General features: G+C 41.1%; 1 protein-coding gene across 1 annotated transcript; it reads right to left on the minus strand.

Moving 5' to 3' along the window:
• Positions 1 to 17,625: 17,625 nt before the first annotated feature.
• Positions 17,626 to 19,280, minus strand: avpr2l (arginine vasopressin receptor 2, like; the record flags this gene model as incomplete). The annotated part of the gene is made up of 2 exons (XM_084331114.1): positions 17,626 to 17,705; positions 18,422 to 19,280. The coding sequence occupies 2 exons, from the start codon at positions 19,278 to 19,280 to the stop codon at positions 17,626 to 17,628; spliced, it is 939 nt and encodes a 312-aa protein (XP_084187240.1).
• Between the last annotated feature and the right edge of the window lie 2,576 nt (positions 19,281 to 21,856).

Genomic DNA, 21,856 nt, shown 5'->3' on the forward strand with positions numbered 1-21,856 from the left:
CAAGAATCCCAGGGTGGAGAGGACTTGGAGGTGGACGGGGATGGCAGCATGTGTGTGCCTTGTTTGGCGCTCAAACGGGTCCCAGATTCTGCCACAGGTCGAGCAGGATTTCCCTGGGGAAGCGGAACCTGCTCATGAGCCACTCTGTGCTCTCTGCAAACAGGTCTGCCCTGTCCCTGAAGACGCGCTCCCTGCGGAGCGCACCATATCCCACTGCCAAGTCATCCAATAACGCAAGGACCGCGTAATCCATGCATACATTCTGAAATCCATATTCCAAATGTAATTTATAGGGTTTGCCGACAATTACACTCATGTCGCTAATTTACAATTAACTCTAATTACAGGTCATACAGAACACCTGGGTATATTGAAACTCTTGATTGATTTTCTTTCAATCTGTGCTCCAATTGGGTCGTTGTTGGTCAGGGACGATTCTAGCCACGCATGGCTTCAGTGGATAACCGTGATCACCTGCATTTAAGTGATATTTTGATTACAGATATAATAACATTACAATTTAATTAAATAAGATTAGGCTTGAGTCATGCGTTCCTTATCAGCCAACAACTTATCGGCCAAATGCAACGTTAACACTTTCCGTGCCACACACGAGAATACTCTGGTTTATTTATAGGTGGTTGAAAGCCACTTACGAGATTTCTCGGAATTATTATTATTCTTTTTTTTTAGCGATCTGAAATCATATTGCATCACCCGAGCCTACCCGAGTATAGCCGAGCGGCGCCGGCGATCATTGTGGAAAAAAGCACCCCCTGTCGTCTCCCAGATGACATAAGGGATTTTGGAATGGACTCAATGAAAATGAATGGGGAAAAAAATCCGGTACTCCACATTTTCCAGTCCACTGATGCAGCCGGGCTTACCACAGTTCATTCTGGAACCTCAGAGCCCCGCTGATCATGGAGTTCTACTGTATCGCGTTGGATCTATACACTTATCGATTTTTTCGAATGGTGATCAGGAATTGGAATATACCAGTTGGATACCATCTGATGTCAGGTAAGGACTCTATGTTATCAGTGTTAGGATAATCAGAGTAAGTTTGATGAAGTTATAAGCTGTTTTGTGAAATGTCCTCTTTCGGTTTCACTGTAAAAGTCCAAGAGGAAATCAACGCGGCGATTATCCGTGCGCGGCCCGAATGTGCTTGCGTGCACGTATAATATTGATCATCTAGCGTTTATTTGAAAACTATTCATAAAAAAGCCGACTAATATCAACATTGTGGAATATTCCAGTAAAAGACGATTTTCATAGAATGCCCCAGAATGGGCTGTTTTTTATTTCAAAACGGGGGCTTTTCTAAATGCTCTGAAACGGAAACGACGCGATAAAAAACCATCTGCCTTGACAGCACTGACTGGAAAATAGTCTTTGATAATGCGATGGGCAGATTAGACACATAGCCATAATTTAAAACATAGATTAGGCGATATTAACGTTAACATTGGCGCCGATGGTGGCATTCAGCGGGTAAAAAGGAAAACCCGGCGTGGCGCTCAAAGTGTTAACCATCCTGCATTCATTCGGAAATGAATGCTATTTTTAGGTTTGACAATAATTACACTACTATCGCTATTTCACAATGAACTATAAGGAATTACGGTTCATACAGAACATGCGCCAGTGTCGGGAGTAATGCACAAAAGCTTATTTCCACATTGAAACTAATGCATGAAACTGAGGAGCGCATATGCCGTCCGTCTGCAGTATCTATATTCTACCACCGGGCGTCAGCTACGCATGCTCAGAGTCAAGTTCACGTTCAAATTGATAAGTCCCACACTTTGCTTAGAAATGATCGTACACACGGGTTACGCACATATCTGTGCGTACGCAATGTTGATAAATGAGGGCCCTGGAGTCATTCCACAGCTGAGGCTACAGTGTTAGAAATGTAGCTCGATACCGCCGCCTGGTAGGATGCGGCCGGTACTGCACCTTCGGATTCCCACTGCATTTTTCAGCCAACACACAGCACCCTGAGAATGAATCGGGTATTAAAACCAGAAACTAACCGTTGGTGCACAGAAACGAGAATTCTCCATTGGCATTTTGTCCCTATACACGCTACAATAAAAAATTTAAATGCATATGATCGGTATATTATGTTCCATCATGCATGCATGAAAGCGCGAGGGGGTCGTTTCTGATTAATTGATTGTCCATAACGGCATTCGTTAATACAACAGCATACGCTTATCAGGGCGATGGCTATGAAAGCAATGCACAACCAAGCTGAAATTGACGTTTAATTGCTCTTACCTGTGGCCGGTGAGATTCCAAAAAGAATATTCCAATTATTTGATTGCCATCTGCTAGATCGTATATGTCCATTTGGGCCACGACATGACGTAATGTGAATCGGGCGTCCCGAAAAATATTCAATGAGATCGGGTGAAGATCTTGATCCACGTTACTAGAAAACTCCACCCGGATGACTTTCATCGACACACAGAGAGATACACAGGGCGGAATCCACAAATAATGGATTGCACGGTGCTAATTGCACCCTTACTTACAATTCATTATGAATTGAAAATGGGGGACCCTGATGTAAACGAGACTAAAGTCTTTCTCTGGTCTGCATCCCCTTAACAATTTTGTGTATTGAGCCATACTGTATTGTACCCATTCTGCAATCTGTTAATACAATTTTCAATCAATCAATCACTGCCCATCAATACGTTAAGGGGATGCAGACCAGAGAAAGACTTTCGTCTTGTTTACATCAGGGTCCCCCATTTTCAATTCATAATGAATTGTAAGTAAGGGTGCAATTAGCACCGTGCAATCCATTCTTTGTGGATCCCACCCACAGAGTCTCAAATGGAGTGCAACATCGGCCGCATACCACCAGGTAGCGGTATTGGACCTTTGCGATCTCAGACTCATTCCCTATGGTACCACAGCCTTCCTGGATTATTTATGAATGGAAATAGCGAATAAAAGAAATAACGATCAAATAACAAGTATACTCGTATTGTTGCCGTTATTCGATTGACGGCCAATAACGAGTATACTCGTCGTTGGCGGGGAATGAGTTAATCACATTTAAAAGTAGACAAGTTTTTTTTTTACTTTTACTCGAGTGTGTTTTTAGCCAGATACTCTGACTTTTACTTGAGTACGATTTTTGAGACCGTATAACCCATACTTTCACTTAAGTATAATTTCTGGGTACTTTTTACACCCCTGCCTGTTTGTAACATGAACCTTTGCCTCTCGAGTAGAGTAGCTGGTTGCCAGATCATTCCTGGCATCTTCTGAAACACAACAATATTGGACTTGACTAAACAATCCCCTTTTGAGACCGAGCAACAGCGCGACACATGCAGTGAAATGCGGGGTTTCTTCCATAGATATCTATAGAACACTAGATAGCTTAAGGCGGAGTCACCAGCGTCACTGAACCGCCACCATCTTGCTCCAGTTAGCCTTGAGTGAGAGTGAGTGAGCTGCACAGACAAAAATACTCATAACTCGCTGAAATATTGACGGATTTACAAACGGGTTGGTTTGCTATAAACATCAAAGATGTAGTTATGATACTGCATACTTATAATTTTTTTTAAGATGTTTTTTTTTTTTTACAAACCGCTTGAATCATAGCCACGTTGATAATGCTTGTAATAAACCAAACCGTTTGTAAATCCGTCAATATTTCAGCGAGTTATGAGTATTTTTGTCTGTGCAGCTCACTCACTCTCACTCAAGGCTAACTGGAGCAAGATGGCGGCGGTTCAGTGACGTCGCTCTCCATTGGCCGGCAGCGCGGGCAAGCTATCTAGTGTTCTATATATATCTATGGTTTCTTCACTAGATATGCACCTGAAACTGAAAGTCATTCTCACCCCGAAATAACAACTTACACCCTTTTTAGGCTCCAAGACCTGAAATGATGACACAAACGACAGACATCTTGGGATGAACAGCCTCACCTGCTTGGAGATCTTCCACGGCCGAGTGACGGCACCGAGAGCACTTGCGGTCATCAGCATGGATCTGTTGAAGGGGTCAATGCTTATTTACAGACAGTGTTTATTTTTTCCTCAGTTAAATTAATAAATGATCGATTATCGATGATTGAAAATAATTATTTGGTAAGCAAGCAAGTTGGGAAAGTTGCTTTCAAAAGTGAATCCGAGATGCAATCCCTCATTCTTTTTTATAATCGATTACAATAACCAATTGTAATCAGATTACTGTGATCTAGTTACATGTAATCTGGTATTCTCTATCCTGTTCTATCCTGTAAGTGAGTAAAAATACCTGAGAGCTTCTCTGTGTCCTTCGTCTGTCCAACTGAACTCCTCAGACAACACGCACTCAAAGAACTTGGTCCTTCGCCTTCAGACGGTCAAGGCTATGAAAGGCTATAAAATCTCCTTGGATACAATTTGTGATGTATGATACAATGCGTCTGTTTCTGATGTTCTGTATCTGTGTTCTATTAAAGGCCCAATCAGTCATTTATTTGACAATCATTTTGACAATATATTTTGTCTGTGCGTATACATTCTTGAATAGGTTATAATAACCTGTTAAATGAAAAGAGAAAAAAAAGCCTTTTATAACTTTCATAATCCATTATAATAAAAAATTAGGGTACATTTGTAGTCAAACATTACAAATGTAAACAATACTTTTATAGCATCAAATTGCTTTAGAATATCAGGTGTATCTTCGTATCAAGAACTCACTCAGTCAATTTGAGAATTAAAATGATCTCCTCAATCCCATGGTTTGGTTTTCAGTGGTGGGGCTTCCCATTGGTACTGTAACTGAGGGGTACAATTCCCTGACTGTATTGATAAGTATGGTATCATTAAACCACTACCGCTTTATGTACTTTAACTACTGGCCATACAGTACACGATATCTAAATATGATGAACACTTTCCCACAATGAAATCGGTTCCAGACAAAGGTAATAATCAAATATTTAATATAGCAAAAGGTACATATGCTATTTACTATTACATTTATGATTTGAATGCACTTGTAAGGCAAATGAGTACTCGTAGGCAAATCAACACTGAATGTCCAATCTCTGGTTACGCAGGAAGCAAGTATACAACCTGGCTCTTAGGGAATTAGATCTATGGTACACTTAATGATATAGCGGGATGTTCTGGAAGGGGTCCTCCCGGTTGTAAGCCGGTAGGGGGGGTAGGAGAGCCGTCGGTAGTAGACCGTCTGGTCAACGATATCTAGGGAGACTTCAAGTACAGAAGACAGTGCAGTAGACTCTTGATCCGCAGATGAATACACCTTGGTTCTCTTGTAGGCTGTAGCTCCACAATGAAGAAGAAGCTAGGCGACCTCAGTCTCTCTGAGCGCCGACTCAACTTGACTCCTCTCGGGGGTAAATCCAACACTCACAGGCGTCGGCGATTATCCGCTCCACAAATCACAGTACCAAAGCAAATATATTCCAGCCGCATAGGGCTCAGCAGTCGTCGGGTAGGTAATCCAGTGTACATGTCCCTCGGTCCTCGCCTAGATCTCCTCGGATGAAAGCGCCATGTGGTCGGCCCAGCCTGGTTAAGACTCTAGATAACACGAGGAAGCGTTGGAGATGCTGGTCACTTTAGAACTCTAACCGCACGATGCACCATACACGATAGACTATTATTACTTAATAGAAATACGTCGCACTCGACGGTACAGTGCCAAACTCTGACAATTCAGCTATTAATTCGCACGAGGTCTCAATGCTATTCTAAGGCCAAACAGGCCATACTACACCGCACGTGGTATCGTGGGTGAGGCTTCACGTTCTGTTACTAAGTTGGGTAGAAGGGTAAAGGACTAAGGGATTTCTACATTTACTTGCGCCATATTTATATGCACGGTGAACAAATAGTGCCACTCTCATTTCGGTAGCCGTATCCCTGAGCGGAGCCGGGGCTAGTACGGACATGTCTCGTCGGTACCTTTGAACTTGACGCCAGGGGCTGGTCCCCTGGCGCCTGGTCCTTTTGTCCAATAAGAGAATGAACTATTATGGGCTATAGTAGGCTAAAGGGATATTCCGTGTATATGTACAAGGAATATACAAGGGATATCAAGCGATATACAAATACTATTCAATATATATCAATAAATAAATATATATATTCGGTTTAATCTGATCCTTCGTAACAGGTACACTACCACTTAATAGAGAGATCCTTTCATCTTATCTAAATGAAACTTTACATATTGAATTTGTAATTCAATTGAAATATATTTTCCCATCTCAGGCATGAAATCTCTATTATTTTTGGTCATTATTGTATGTTATGGACACCATTATTCTTCAACCCCGTTGTGGACACTCTGGAAGCTCTCTGAATAAGATTAAAACATGTATTTGTGCTAAAGTCAACATTTCTATAATAATTGGATGTCCTTCACACCATTTCTATAATTGCTCGTCTAAAAATTTTGTAAAATCCTACACTTTTGCTATTCTGAACCCTGAAATTTGCCTTTTTTGACAGCGGCCGCAAGCTTTTTCATCAGAAATTTGATTTGACCTCAGATTTTGAACTAAAATCGATATTCTTATGTTTGCTCTAAACGTTTCAGACAAAATTATTCAAAAGTTGAATTTGTTTTTCATAAACTTAAAGAAATAATTAATAAACATGTAGCTGTAACAGGGTTGAGTCTAGGGTAACGTGTGAGCACACACACACAGCAACATGCACATTACAATTAATATGTATGTGGCATAAGCATGTTGAAAAAGCTCAATAATTAATTTAACTATTATTGTATAACTTCAAAATCAGTGTTAAAATCACAACCCCGTTACAATCTCACAACCCTGTTACATTCAAACGTTACATCCAAACGTAACAGGGTTGAGTGTAACAGGATTGTGATTTTTTTGCACAAAATGGTTGCTACTCCACATGTGGTGAATACCAGGAGAGCACATGGCATGCATGATATTAAGAAAGCATCTACATTTTTTTAATAACAAAGATCATATTCACAAGTAATAGTTTGCTATATTTTTTTCAAGTAACGTTGTTGAGTAATTATGCTTGACTACCATAATATTACATGATAAATGACTGAAAACATAGTACAATGAGGTAGCTACTTGCCTGTTCCTGGTGTTGTGTTTTCCAAAACACTTCAAAGTTGTCACTTCCTGTTTCACATGCTTCTATGGATTGAACCATTATTTTTGTGGGGGGGAGAATGCTCAGTGTAACGGGGTTGAGGGTTACTGAGGGACAGACTGAATAATGTTATTTTAATGAATAATTATTCATTTATTTTGAAATAAATCATTACCAGCATTAACAGCACAGATGGATGTGTATGTTCATGGAAAAAAGTATGGACTTTTTACAAATTTTCTTGGTCATATCCCAAATACATTTTCATGAAATGCCACGAGGGACATGTCAAAATACATGGTGTCAACTGAAATAACAACATAATGCATAATAAAAAAAAATACATTCATGCAATGTGTTTACACTTTATTAAAGAGGACATTGCAACTGAAATAAATAGCATTTCAAAGCACATTTTGGTAACTGATTAGATAAAAGACACTTAAAAACATCAGAGGGACTCAAATCGGACCGGATTGGTGGAATGACTCAATTACATTTGCAATATATCAGACAGCAATCAAATGTGCGGTACATCACACAAGAACATAATAAAAGTGCATCTACAGTATACAATATACAATACATCACATGTAAACACAAAAACACAAAACCGAATAGTCTACATAATAGTAAAAGTGTATGACAGTAAAATACAGGGTAATACAGTAATTTTGCAGTTTTGCAGTTGGGACCCGACTACAGAAAGCAGCAACATTCTTCTTGTAGGAAGTTATGTAATACAGATTTAGATTCGCCGAGAGAGAGAAGGGTGTCTAAGTGGATATGGTCCTGTAGCCCATTCCATGCCCACGGTGAGAACATGATTAAAACCATGGCATCCTTATCCACTCACCCATTCAATGAGCTGATTATATGGAAAAGAGAATGGGAAGGTATACGGTGTCGACACCACGCCAACATCTTTAAGTCTGCACGTTATTATTAATTCTGCATTATTATTAAGTCTGCACGTTTACATTGCACTACTTTTATTGTCTTGCAGTTTTTTTTATTCTGTCAATCTGTATGCTGATTTTATGCCCATGTTAATTTGATACTATATAGAGATAGTTATATGTATTATTGTTATATTGTAGAAATGTGTGCATTGAAATGTCTGTAGAGTCTCGACGACATTGAAAATGAGGGTGACCTCAATTATCTTTTCGAGTATAAATAAAGGTTGATGATCTTACAGACGCTTCACATGAATCGCTTCCGTGGGATAGAATATGGAGAAGGGATGTACCAGAATTAGGACTAATAGTAAGTTGTAACTTGAGAGTTCAGGCACTAAACCTGTTCTGATGAGGACCGGTGCTACTCAGATATGGACCATACTGTAGTCATCAAAAAGGAAGGTACTGGAGGCTACCTTTTTGATGACTACAGTATGGTCCATATCTGAGTAGCACCGGTCCCCATCAGAATGTCTGGAGCACATGGATCCTCTTTAGAAAAATATTTAATAGGGTGCAAAAAAATCATCACTCTGAAGAAGACACTGTTGTGTTGAAAACGTTAGTGATTTTTTTGCACCCTATTAAATATGTTTCTAAAGATGATCCATGTGCTCCAGTACCTTCCTTTTTAATATGAAGTTGTCTTCCCGTAACCCAGGTCACCAACAAATCTTAGGGCTGTCAAATGTATTAACGCCACAAATTATTTTGACGCATAATGCACATTAAACGTTTTATTTTTATTAATTGTAAAAATGGACAAACATTCAGTCATACCAGTTCATATATCAAGAAAAATAAATGTAATTTGGGTGACAGACTTCTTCAGACAAACATTTCTAATAAATCTTAATTACAGACATGTATTTTCTGTCTGTCCCCCAATATGCCCCGACAATGAAAATAACCTGGTAGCTATACTGTGTGAGAGGGGGAGAGAGAGGCAAAGCACTTCAGTTGGATTTGTGACACTGTCTGTTTTGATTCCACATATAGCCTAGTAAGTGTTTTGTGACCCTTTATTTTCCCCCATGTGAGGTTGGACACAATTACCAGCCAGGCAAACCTCCTCCAGCGCCCACGGACCAAACTCTGCACCATGGGATATCGGGCTTTCTGCTCAGTCTGTGGAGTGCTCTCCCTGACCACCTGAGAGAACCATGTGGATGCTTTTAAAAAGGGCCTCAAAACGCATCTTTTTAATAGAGCCTTTTGTTGATTTTTATCTAGTTTTAGCTCCACACATTTGATGATCTTTTACCAGTTTTAGCCCTTCTTATTTTATGTTATTTTTTTTAACTTTTTTACTAGTTTTACTGTTATTTTTACTCCTTTTATATTATTTCTTTTTTTTACTCTCTTGCTAGTTTTTATGTTATTTTACAATGTAGCCCTTTGAGATTTGCTCCACAACTATAAAGCGCCCTACAAATCAAATATATTATTATTATTATTATTATTATTATTATTATTATTATTATTATTATTATTATTATTATTTATTATTATTATTATTATTATTATTATTATTATTATTATTATTATTATTATTATTATTATTATTATTATTATTATTATTATTATTATTATTATTATTATTATTATTATTAGAAGTGCCAGGAATCCAGGGAATGATCTTTGAGTAATTGGTCAAATGTAAGCAGTGATGCGTTGCTCATGGAACGGGGTTGTGTGAGCAGAAGCGCGTGCACGCACATGCACGGATGTGCACGCGCGTGCACACAGGAATGCGCTGCACTCGACTGATGCGCCAACTCGCCAAGTACCCACCTGGTTACTTTGCATATCAATAGCGCCGGTCGTCAGGTGTTACATTCCATTCGTAGAGGCAATTAGGCACTGTCTCTATTTATGCGCATGCGCGGGAGTGCGCGCACGCGACCGGGAGCGCGCGTGCACGTGGCGGCATTAGCGTGCGTGCAACCAGTGTTGATATGAGCAGGCATGCGTTGTTCATGGCACGGGGTACCACTCAGTGGTACCTCACTGAGTATTAAAGATTTGAGCAGAAGCGCGTGCACGCACATGCACGCGCTCGCGAGAACGCGCTGCGCTCGGCTCGGATCGTTGTGTTTACCTGCGGCGCTACCTCGCATTATCATAACAATAGCCGCTATAGGCTGGTGTCTTCAACCAGTCTGGGACTCTTTGTTCAACCCCCCACCCACCACCACTCACCCCCGGACAACAACACACTCTGCAAACAGCAGCAACCCGGGACATTCCATATCTACATCACAAACTTCGGGACTGAGTAGATAATTAATTAATCTTCTCTTTATTTTTATTATTTATATTAAAACTGAATCAAACCATAAACAAGGTTGCCTGTTGGGATGTTAGATCCTAATGTGAAAAACTGATTTTATATGTCTGCACTTTATGTGCTCATTTTATGCCTGTCTTAATTCTGTTGTGAAGCACTTTGAGCTGCAGTTTCTGTATGAAAGGCTATACAAACAAAGTGTATTATTGTGCGCGAGGGAACATATGCGCATGCGCGCGGGGCCGCACGTGCGTGTGCGCGCGCGCGTGCGCGCGGCGTCATTATCCTGCGTGGCGGCTCAGCCCATAATAACAACGCAACGCTGGATATGAGGAACGCAACACTGACTGTAAGTTACCAATGTATACCTGTACGATGTTGTCTGTGAGGCATTGAGGTCCATCGTTTGGTTTTAAATTGTATGTGAACTTTTATAAGTAAAGTTGGACACTACATTGTGTGAGTATACTCTGAATAATTACTGAATAATGTTACATTTGGTATAGGTCAATATGGCCATCTGTTGCATAAAGCACTCTGTCCACTCCCATGTTGATACATGTTGGTACATTTTGAACAGATAAAAAATGGGTGATTAACAATGGATCATGTGATTAATCACAATTAAATATTTGTATCGATTGAGAGCCCTAAATGTTGTATTATATAACTTATTTGACTCTTCGTAAACCACAAAGACTCCACGTAAACACCTCATGAAAATGATCAGTCGCGCCTTGTGCGCGTAGGGCTGACCCCTATTAGTCGATTAGTCGACTAATCGGTCGAAAGGAGCCGTAGTCGACTGCCAACCTCTTAGTCGATTACAAAAAAAAACAAGAAATTATAAAAACATTTTTATCATTCTTTCCAAAAGAAAAGAGGCCTAGAAGCGTGGCTAACGCTAATGGCACGCATACCAGAGGCTAACTGCCTACGAAAACAGGCACAGAGGCACTGAAAGAGGATTTCACCTAATGAACATCCTAGACTAGACAAATATCAAGATGTATCCATCAGTGGACCAATTGCATTCTTTTGCAGAGGACAAGAAGCCTTCAGTCGACTCCTTCAGACATTAAGCACCCTCCACAGCCCAAATGGAATGACAAAAAAATTATATATATATTATACTTTTTTATTTTTAGTCTACCAATAGTCGACTAACGGCAAATTTTGGCCAATCATAGTCGACCATCCAAATCCTTAGTCGGGGACAGCCCTAGCACCCTGTCAGGGTTCCCACAGACATTGCAAAATTTTATTCAAGGACTTTTAAGTACTTTTCCATTCTATTTTTCATTTTCAAGGATGTCACTCGAAGGATACAGTTCACTTTTAAATGCTGTTTTTTAACCATCTTCTTGGCCTGCTTACCAGCTAGAGCAAGCTAGAGCATCACACGCGAAGAAGAAATGAGGAAAAGCAGTTGGAGCGCGCGAGACAGCGACTCGTCAGATTTTTATTAAAACAGAATAAAAAAAAAAATTCTTGATTCAGAACAATTCGATCATGGATGAACAAAACATTCAATGCGAATGGTTGATTTGAATTTCATTAACTTTTTAAGCACCTTGTTAAAAAAATTGGCTGTTTTCAAGGAATTCCAGGCCTTGACTTTTTTTTTGTAAAAAAATCAAGCACTTTAAGCACTTCAAGGACCTTGTGCGAAACCCTGCCTATGCTCCATCATGGGAACTATTGGCACATCCATATGATTTGGGAATGACTGCCTGACTGTAATGATGCAGCTACTACACTGACAGAGCTCGTTCTAGAAAGGGTCCCTGCAGTGATTCCTGTTTTGATTTTCAATGACCTTTGCTCACCGAGAATCCAGAAAATGTCAGAGGCGTAATTGTGGTAATTACAATGCAATTACACAGTAAATATCTATTATGTATCTGAGAACCATTGTAAGAAGTGTGTCTCTGTAGTCACTGTGGGTCCTGGGGTGGGTTGCGGGTGGGAGTGTTTAACCCTTTCACTGCCACACGACAGCCGGTTAACCCTTTCACTGTGACAATACAGAAGGTTAGCCCTTTACTATCACACAACCGACGGCGATGCTCCATCATTAGCATCATTAGCTCCGCACTAATGATGCTAATGATGGAGCATCGCCGTCGGTTGTGTGATAGTAAAGGGCTAACCTTCTGTCGTGTGGCAGTGAAAGGGTTAAGGGGGGGTTTAAAAAGTAAATCTTTGATCGGCGGGGCAATGCATTGTTTTGTAAAATTTTTTACGATTGAACTGCACTATGAATGCTTTGGACCTGCCAAGAAAAAAGAAGAAGTTTTTTTTTTTTTTTTATAAACATTTAAAATGTTTCCACAATGTCACGTTTAAAAACAAATAATACATTTCCCCCATGTCGCACGAGACTAGGTTTTAATGCACTTGCAAGGATTAAGATAGCTGGTTCCTGGAACCATGGATGATCCTGTGTCATTGAGGCGCTATCTGATTAGATACATCTCTGACAGCGAAATAGTATTTCAGTGCATTAGTGCCTAATATGGAGCCACAAGGACCAAAACAATGCCAGGAGAGGAGCACTAGTCTATCATTCAACCAAAATGCATCTCCAGTCTACTATTCCAAGAGGCAAAGAATACGTTATTCTTCATCTATATACTGTAGTGAAACACTGGGCATTTAGTTTTGGACTGGTCTCTCCAGCTGATGCAACAGGTGTATTGGCTGCAGGGCCTATCAGCCAAGTTAAGTATTTGGTCACCCGATGACTAAATGTTAACATGAATGTTTGGATCATTGGGGTTAATTAGAAGAATGATCAATTACCTCTATTGTTCAGCCTTGTGTGAAACATTGAAATTTATTTAATCAATTATAATACTTTTAACTTAAGTGGTGTTTGACATGGCTGTTTTTGACAGCATAATGCATGGAACTAGTAGGAATTATTTTAATTAATTAATGCAGCAACCCACAAAACAACTTCTTTAAAACACTGACATTTACAGTAATGGACACGCTATGATTCACATGCATCATCAACACTGAATTTTTTTTCCCCATCATAAAAATAGGGTTACATTCATCTTTACACGTCATCAATTTCATCTATTTATTTTCTGTGTCTTGGCACATTTTACTACCATAAAACTTCAAAATAAAAGCTGAGTCCCAAATAGATGTCTGTCCCAAATAAAGGTGGGTGTTTTTATTGTTTTGACAAAGGCAGGTGTACATTTTCATCATTTAGATCGTTTACCTTCAATCTTGGTATCCAATCTGATAGAATCACTGCATTCATTGAAAGAGCAGGAGCTATAGACCACCGCAACACAATGTATCGCGTAATTTCAACGTGGAATTAATTAAGGAATATCACAATAAAAGCACACGTTGTTGAACTTGATCATGCATATTTATTAGAACATTTTATTACAGCACTATGTTATCAATTAAATTAATGAATATTATCAACAAAAGCAACAGAATTGTTTCTGTATACACATTTATAAAACAAGGCATATTTAGCCAAAATATGTTGCCAGAACATGAAAAGAAAATGCGTTCACGTGCGCTTTGGCGGAAATCCGCTTCTACTCTGAAAATCCGGCGTCACAGAGGTATGTTGATGTGAAGGGGACAAACTTTCTCAGTGCAGCATTACACAACACTGGGTACTCGTTCCGGACTGATATCCAGAACTTTGCGAGGGCCTGTCCAGTGAACTTGACTTTCATTAGCTCGTCACACAAAAGATCATTGAGCGCTTGCTGCTCTCAGATAGTGGGAGGCCTGCTGCATCTTTGATCCAGTTGTCCAAATTGTCTGCACTCGCTCTCCAAAGTTGTTCAATGAGCCCTTCTAGTGGCTACAGATGATGCGCTTAAAAAAGAAATTGCAACATTCTGTTCCTACAAAAAGCCATCAAGCAGAGTAAATACCCCCAAATCTCTGCTGATTATCCTGGAGTGTCACTAACAGAGTTTCGTAATCCAGCTCATTATCAGCACATTTCTCTGCCAATGGGTTGTTTTTGTCTGCAAGGAAAATCAGCGCTTCCCTCGAGTTTAAATAAAGGTTGAATGAATTTGGGTAACTCATGTACACAGGGATATCGATGTCTGGGGAGTAGTAGTTTAGATGTCAGGAGCTTTTTCAGTTGTTAAACCTGCGCTACAGAACATTGACATCATAGAGAGAGAGAGAGAGAGAGAGAGAGAGAGCGAGAGAGAGAGAGAGAGAGAGAAACACGCTTTCTAATGAGTGATCAATTTGTTAGCACGATCAAGGGGATCATTTTGGTTGGGTTTCTTCTAATTATATGGCTTATCACCATAACGTAATTTTTTTTTAAAGGTAAACTAATAAAAACAAAATCTGAAAACCTATGCTACGCTCAAGAGAATGATCTAGGCAGGGTAATGTAAAATATGTGTGCTGATTACTAAAGAGGCTAAAACTCATACTGTATTTACACCTGGTATGGTCCTTAAAACCGGGATATGAGCTAGTATCTAACTATACATGTAAAACACAAGACAATAAAACAAATCTATTTCCACTTTCCTGTCTGTTCATCAAATAAAAGCACCAAATATAGAGATGGGTCTGGTACTGTACCCGCACAGGCTCTGAGATGAAAAGATTATGACATTCGCATATGGTCTGGAGAGATAAGTAGGACTGTTGGCTCCGTGCTGAAACAGACTGCAGAACACTGAAGAGCCATATCTATCGCCATCACCCCCGTGGAAATTGTGTCCATGTGATCGGAGAAACTGAGTTTAGCTCAAAACCCCTGCCGTGACCAACTGCTGTGGCCTGTTCTGTGATTGGCTGAGACGCTCTCCCACACTGGTTTCCACCTCTCTACTGTTTGGCGATGTCAAGCTGTTAGCTAGAAGCTAACGTTATGCTCGGTCAGCCTTAGTGTCGCTCGTCTTCTGAGGTTGGAAATCAGTGGATAATAATTTGACAGAATAATTTGTTAAACTAGCTTCTTCATTGTCTCAACAGATTTACGTTAGGGGCACTAGCGTAATGTTAGCTCCCATCATCAGTGCTACTGACAGGGTGGTCCACTGACTGACGGCCTCTGGAGTATGATGAGGAGTATGAAACTTGTCAAACAAGTTCAACACAGAGCCATGGAACAAAAAAAAACGGAATGTTCCGTAAGGGCTGCGACAAAAATGTATCCATACCTATAACGTGCTTTGTATGTAATGGCCGTGGTCACTGAGGTTATGAGTACAAGGGCTTTAGACGTTGGCAGGCACGTTGAGATGTCGTAGTCCTCTGTGTTGTGTGTTTTGGAATCCAGTGTTTGATGTAGCTCACATTTCTTCTATTCTCCAGTGGTTGTAACTTGTTTAGAGAGTAGTACAAAGCACCACCGACCAAGGTCTTTTCACCCACTCAGATATTTTTCTTTTTTGTTCATGACTGAGCTTGTCTTCTCTCAAAACATTCACACCCCTGCTTCACACTTCACAAAGTTCTGTGCAATGCAGCTAGAGCCTGACAGAACCCGGCTTGGGTCAGGTTGGGCTGAATTTGATCACTTTATACTTGTTTGGGTTTGGATCAGGCTTGGACAAAAAAAATATGTAAGTATTGTTCAAATTAAATTTTTTATCATAATCCATTATTGGAAAATTATGAGCAATTTTGGAATTCAGTTGGATTTGGGATTACAATAACCTATACCCTGTGGGCTCGGTTCGGGTTCTGGACATCATTTTGGGGCGTTTGGGTTGGGCCAGGCTCAGATTCCTAGGCCCAAATCAAGCTCTAAATGCAAACCACATACCCCTCACGCTGGTATCCTCCACAAGTAACATGTTGGAAACAGTTTAGGGGTTCCTAAATCTTTCTTACCCTGCACAAGACTATGCGAGAATCCATCTCATCAGGCTTCATGTTGTGCGCTGTGGGTTCAGACCAATCAGTGTCCTATGAGGAGCTACTGGCAGCTACGGGCTTGGTTTAGGTATAATGACCAATCAGCATCTTGGTTTAGGTATAATGACCAATCAGCGTCCTTTGAGGAGATACTTGCAGCCACAGGCTTGTTGTATAGTTGTAATGACCAATCAGCATCTTGGTTTATGTATAATGACACATATATTATGCCACATCAATGTGGAACGCCCTACCAAAAGCTGTAAAGGAATGTGAATCACTACCCACTTTCAAAAACACTCAAAAAACACCTACGGGAGACTGCAATTCGAAACTGGCCCCTGTAAATGTCCTAACAACCCCCTCCAATGTACAGTAAATTACCAAGTATGGTCTTGTCAATATTCCAATGTACAGTTTTGTTTGTACAGTTGTACAGTGTCCCCCACCCACCCCTCATACCCAACCCCCCCCCCCCCCCCACTCCTACCCACCCCCCCCCCCCACCCCCACCTACCCAATCCAATGTACAGTTTCTACGTCAAATGTATATACTTTTTTTTCCTGGACTCTTTTTGTATCACAAACAGTACTGTATTTGCAAATCTGGTATGTCATAAATGTATAGATGTAGCAGTACTGTCTATCTGTATGTCATGTATGTCATATATGTTACGATGAATTGAAAATGGGGGACCCTGATGTAAACAAGACGAAAGTCTTTCTCTGGTCTGCATCCCCTTAACAATTGTATGTATTGAGCTGTACTGTACTGTACCCATTCTGCAATCTGTTAATAAAGTTTTCAATCAATCAATCAATCAATCAAAACAGCATGTTTTTTCAAAGCCTTTTCCTCATCGTGTGACCTATAGATTAATTAAGTAAAACATGAAAAGCGGGTCGACACCTGTTACGTCCAGGCAGTAGTTGATCACCATGCTGGCAAACAGTATACAATGAATCAATGAGTTGACTATTGTACAAAATACATCTGGAATAACTTCCAACAGAGTTTGTAACAACTGACCATTAATAGTTTCATAGGATATACCAGACCTTGAGAGGAGCATAGTATTCATATACCTACAGAGTATGGACTATGTTGACATACTGTAGATTTGTGGATAAATCCTAAATCCAATCTGCTGCTGTTTTAGCTGTAGTACAGGTAGATCCAGGGGTTTGTGCAGCTGTTGAGACTGGCCAGCAACATGTTTTAGCTGTAGTACAGGTAGATCCAGGGGTTTGTGCAGCTGTTGAGACTGGCCAGCAACATGTTTTAGCTGTAGTACAGGTAGATCCAGGGGTTTGTGCAGCTGTTGAGACTGGCCAGCAACATGTTTTAGCTGTAGTACAGGTAGATCCAGGGGTTTGTGCAGCTGTTGAGACTGGCCAGCAACATGATGATGGTGAACACTGGCCCTGGAAGAAAAACGCAACAAGGAGAAATAATCCACAGTATGAACAGAGACCTTGAAAATAAACTGTATTGAATGCAAAGATGTTGATGTTCCAAGGTAACACCCAGTGTCGCACACATTTTATCCATACACACACACACACAGACACACTCTCTCTCTTACACACACACACACACACACACACACACACACACACACACACACACACACACACACACACACACACACACACACACACACACACACACACACACACACACACACACACACACACACACACACACACACACACACACACACATTTGATTGACTGAAAATTGTATTAACAGATTGCAGAATGGGTACAATACAGTACGGCTCCAATACACACAATTGTTTAAGGGGATGCAGACCAGAGAAAGACTTTTGTCTTGTTTACATCAGGGTCCCCCATTTTCAATTCATAATAAGGATTTCACACACACACACACACACGCACGCACGCACGCACGCACACACACACACACACACACACACACACATACTCTCTCACACCCACACACACAATCTCTCTCTCTAGTCTCTATCGCTCTCTCTCATGTTGATGTTCCAAGTAAATTGTGTGTATTGAGCCATACTGTGTATTGTACCCATTCTGCAATCGGTTAATAAAGTTTTCAATCAATCAAACCTGTGTCGTGGTGTTTGTTTTCAAATATGAAGCAGAGCAGAGCTAACCGTTTGTGGGTGACCTGCTCGGGCTCCACGCGGACCACAGCTGCACCACGAAGAACGGGCTCCAGCAGACGCTGTAAACCATGATGATAATAAAAGTCATCTTCACCGTCTTCAGCATCGCACTGGTGACCCCCCCCTTGGCGTCCCGGCGCCCGCTGTCGCTGCTGCTGACCGCCCCCCGCAGCGCCTTCTTCTTCTTCGCGTTGAAGTAGATCCCCGTGCAGATTCTGATCTGGCAATACAGTAAGATGACGGCGGGGAAAACAAACACGGACAAAGTGATCCAGCTGATGTATATCTTGCTGCCCCACGGTTCAATAAACGTCGCCCAGCAGTCATACTGGTCCTCCTCCTCCTCGACCTCTCTGAGGGAGAAGATGAAGAGCTGCGGGGTGCTGAACGCCAGGGAGACGAGCCACGCCGAGCCCACGGCGAGGTACCTCCGGAAAGAACCCTCGAAGAACGAAACCATCGGTCTGCAGACGGCGTGGTACCGGTCCACGGTTAAGGCCACTATCATGTACGTGGAGGCGAACATGCCCACCACCTGGAGGTACTTCACCGCGCGGCAGGCGAGATCGGTGCCTCTGAACCGGTGCGTAATCTCCATGGACAGCTGCGGCAGGACCTGGAAGAAAGCGACCATCAGGTCCGCCAGGCAGAGGTGCAAGAGGAACAACTGGGTCCTCGTGTTTCTCTTTCTCTTCCTCCACAGAGCGCCTAGAAGGAAGAGATTACCGCAAGTGGCGAGCACGAAGATCGAGCCCAAAACACCGGCTTTGATGCGCGCAAAGTGTCCGTACGACCGCGCTGCCGCTGGCTCCCCGACACCGGTACTATTGTTGCCGCTGTTGTTCATTTCCCCTCGCTCGCCTAATGTAAATGACAGACTCATTATTTATGATACCCCCCCCGCCCTGGCTATGCATATGCTGTATTCTCTTTTATTATTGTTATGCTGGAGCAGTTGTGATCGGCATCATAACACTTTTGTTACGCTCCACTGCAACAAGTGCTTGCGGATGTTGATCATCAGAGCTGCTCTGGTGGGGGCCAGCTTCATATGGCCATGCAATGACAATGCGCCCCCCCCCCCCCACACACACACACGCACGCACGCACACACACACCCCAGATAGCAAAAGATGTTAATTCAATGTTGAGTTATGGTCAAAATGCTTGATTTTTGGTTAAGGTCGACGATTGATGGTGGATCAACCATTAACCGATGAACCACTTGGCCAATGTTGAAAACATGTCATTGAATCAATATTGTTTTGTGGTTGCATTTTAATGATTGAAATGCCAATATCTAATAAATGTTGAATCAACGAATGCTGTTCAATGCTGTTTGTCGTCATTGTCTCATCACCCAGACTGCACTGCGCTTGTGCCCCGCCTCCCAGAATGCACCTGTGCGGCATCTTCCTGGCAGCTACGTACCTCATGTCTCTCTCTGCATCGTTAAGACTGGTGAGTATACTGCATGGCAATAATGTCGATTATGTTGTATGTTGTATGTATGCTTTTGATTGCAAACGCCAGCGGAGTAGTGGTGTGTTTGTTTTTTCATGGTAGAGAATGTTATATTAACCGCTATGCGTGCCTCCTAGCTGAAGCTAATAGCTAGGCTAGTAGGCTAGCTGGTCCCTACTGCTTCCAGCCCTTGTGCTAAGCTAGGCTAGCTGCTTCCTACTGCTTCCAGTCCTTGTGCTAAGCTAGCTGCTCCCTACTGATGTTTTATATATTTACGTGCCGAGTATGTGTCCGGCGTGAATTCTGAGGCCACGTTCATAGTAGTGTGTGGTATACAGTGGACGTCGTTTCAATATATTGTGGCGGAAGAGAGTATTTTAGTATCATATTGAGCACATTGTCATGGAATACACCGCTTAGGAACAACAGGCTGGCTAGGCTAACTAGCTTGCACGGCGACGTTTTATATATTTACGTGCAGAGTATGTGTGCGGGGTGAATTCTGAGGCCACGTTCATAGTAGTGTGTGGTATACAGTGGACGTCGTTTCAATATATTGTGGCGGAAGAGAGTATTTTAGTGTCATATTTATTACATTGCCATGAGATATTCCGCTTGTCGGCTAACTTCTAACGTGCGCGGACTGATGACGACATCAACTCGACTCGAGACATTCGCAGCAGCATAATAAGTTAATTAAACTTGACATACATTATATCGACGATAATTATCGATCATTTTTGGTCATATCGCCCAGCCCTAATGCAGGGCCTGTCTCTCTCCCTCCCTTCCTTATGTGTTCGTGCTTAAAACAGTGAATGATCTTGTCAGAGCATTTTCAGAGCACTGTTAAATGGTCATTTTAAAACTAATATAAGAAATGAATGTATATAGTGGTATATTTATGAGGGGAAAAAATATTTGCAACAACCTTTATACAGGTAGGTTATTGATAACTAATTCTGTTATACAGTGACATTCATACAGTATCCTTTGATTTCACATAATTTAATTATTATTTCACAATAAAATACTGCAATCAAAATCCCCTGTAATATCACATCAGATTTTGTAATCTCACAATAACATAGCAATATTTCACATAATTTAATTATTATTTCACAATAAAATACTGTAATCAAAATCAAAAGGTTAATTTGCATATTCTTGGTATCTAGGGACATCTATGGACCTCAGGGAATGTATTCACAGTGTCAGAAATATTGTGTCGGGCTTGCTTAAATTGTGATGAAACAAAGGAGAATATGAATTATGATTTTTCTTTGCATCTTTGACAGTGAATAACACCATGCTAATAATGACCAAACATTAAAAACTGCCACTGATCTCGTTCAGTCCCCTCTTGAGATCATGTGTAAAAAAAATCGAAGGAAATTAATAAAGGGAAGATGATTAAACCGAAGGTTCTGTAGATACAGTACTGAATTCTCCCATCCGTACCAATGCAATTTGAAATATTATTATAGAATATGATGCTTATAAATTACCTTATTATAGCTAATTTATAAGCATCATATTCTATAATAATATTTCAAATATTTCATATTTCAAATCTTTCAAAATCTTTCAAATGCCTGAGTTCAATTTGGATTTAGTATCACCAGGCATGCATAATAACAGATAATAATCTACTGTAATCTACTGTACTTTTTTTTTTTGATCCACTTTTTCTCCCATTTTTCTATATTTTCTCCCATCCCAATTTTCGTATCATCCAATTCAACCCTCCCCTGTCACGAACGCTGTTTCTTGCCTCCCACAAGCCGGCTGCAATGTGGACTAAGTCATACATAGCACAAGTCCCCTCCGGTACTTGAGGTAACAGCAGTCGCATCTTTTCACCTGCGCAGCTCGATCTCTCAGTGTCGAGGAGTAACGCGTGGGAGGCTCACGCTGCCCCCGACACTTCCTGATTCTACTGCGCAGGCGCACCAACCG

Source organism: Notolepis coatsorum (assembly GCF_963971535.1).
Source record: "Notolepis coatsorum genome assembly, chromosome: 15".
NCBI lineage: Eukaryota > Metazoa > Chordata > Actinopteri > Aulopiformes > Paralepididae > Notolepis > Notolepis coatsorum.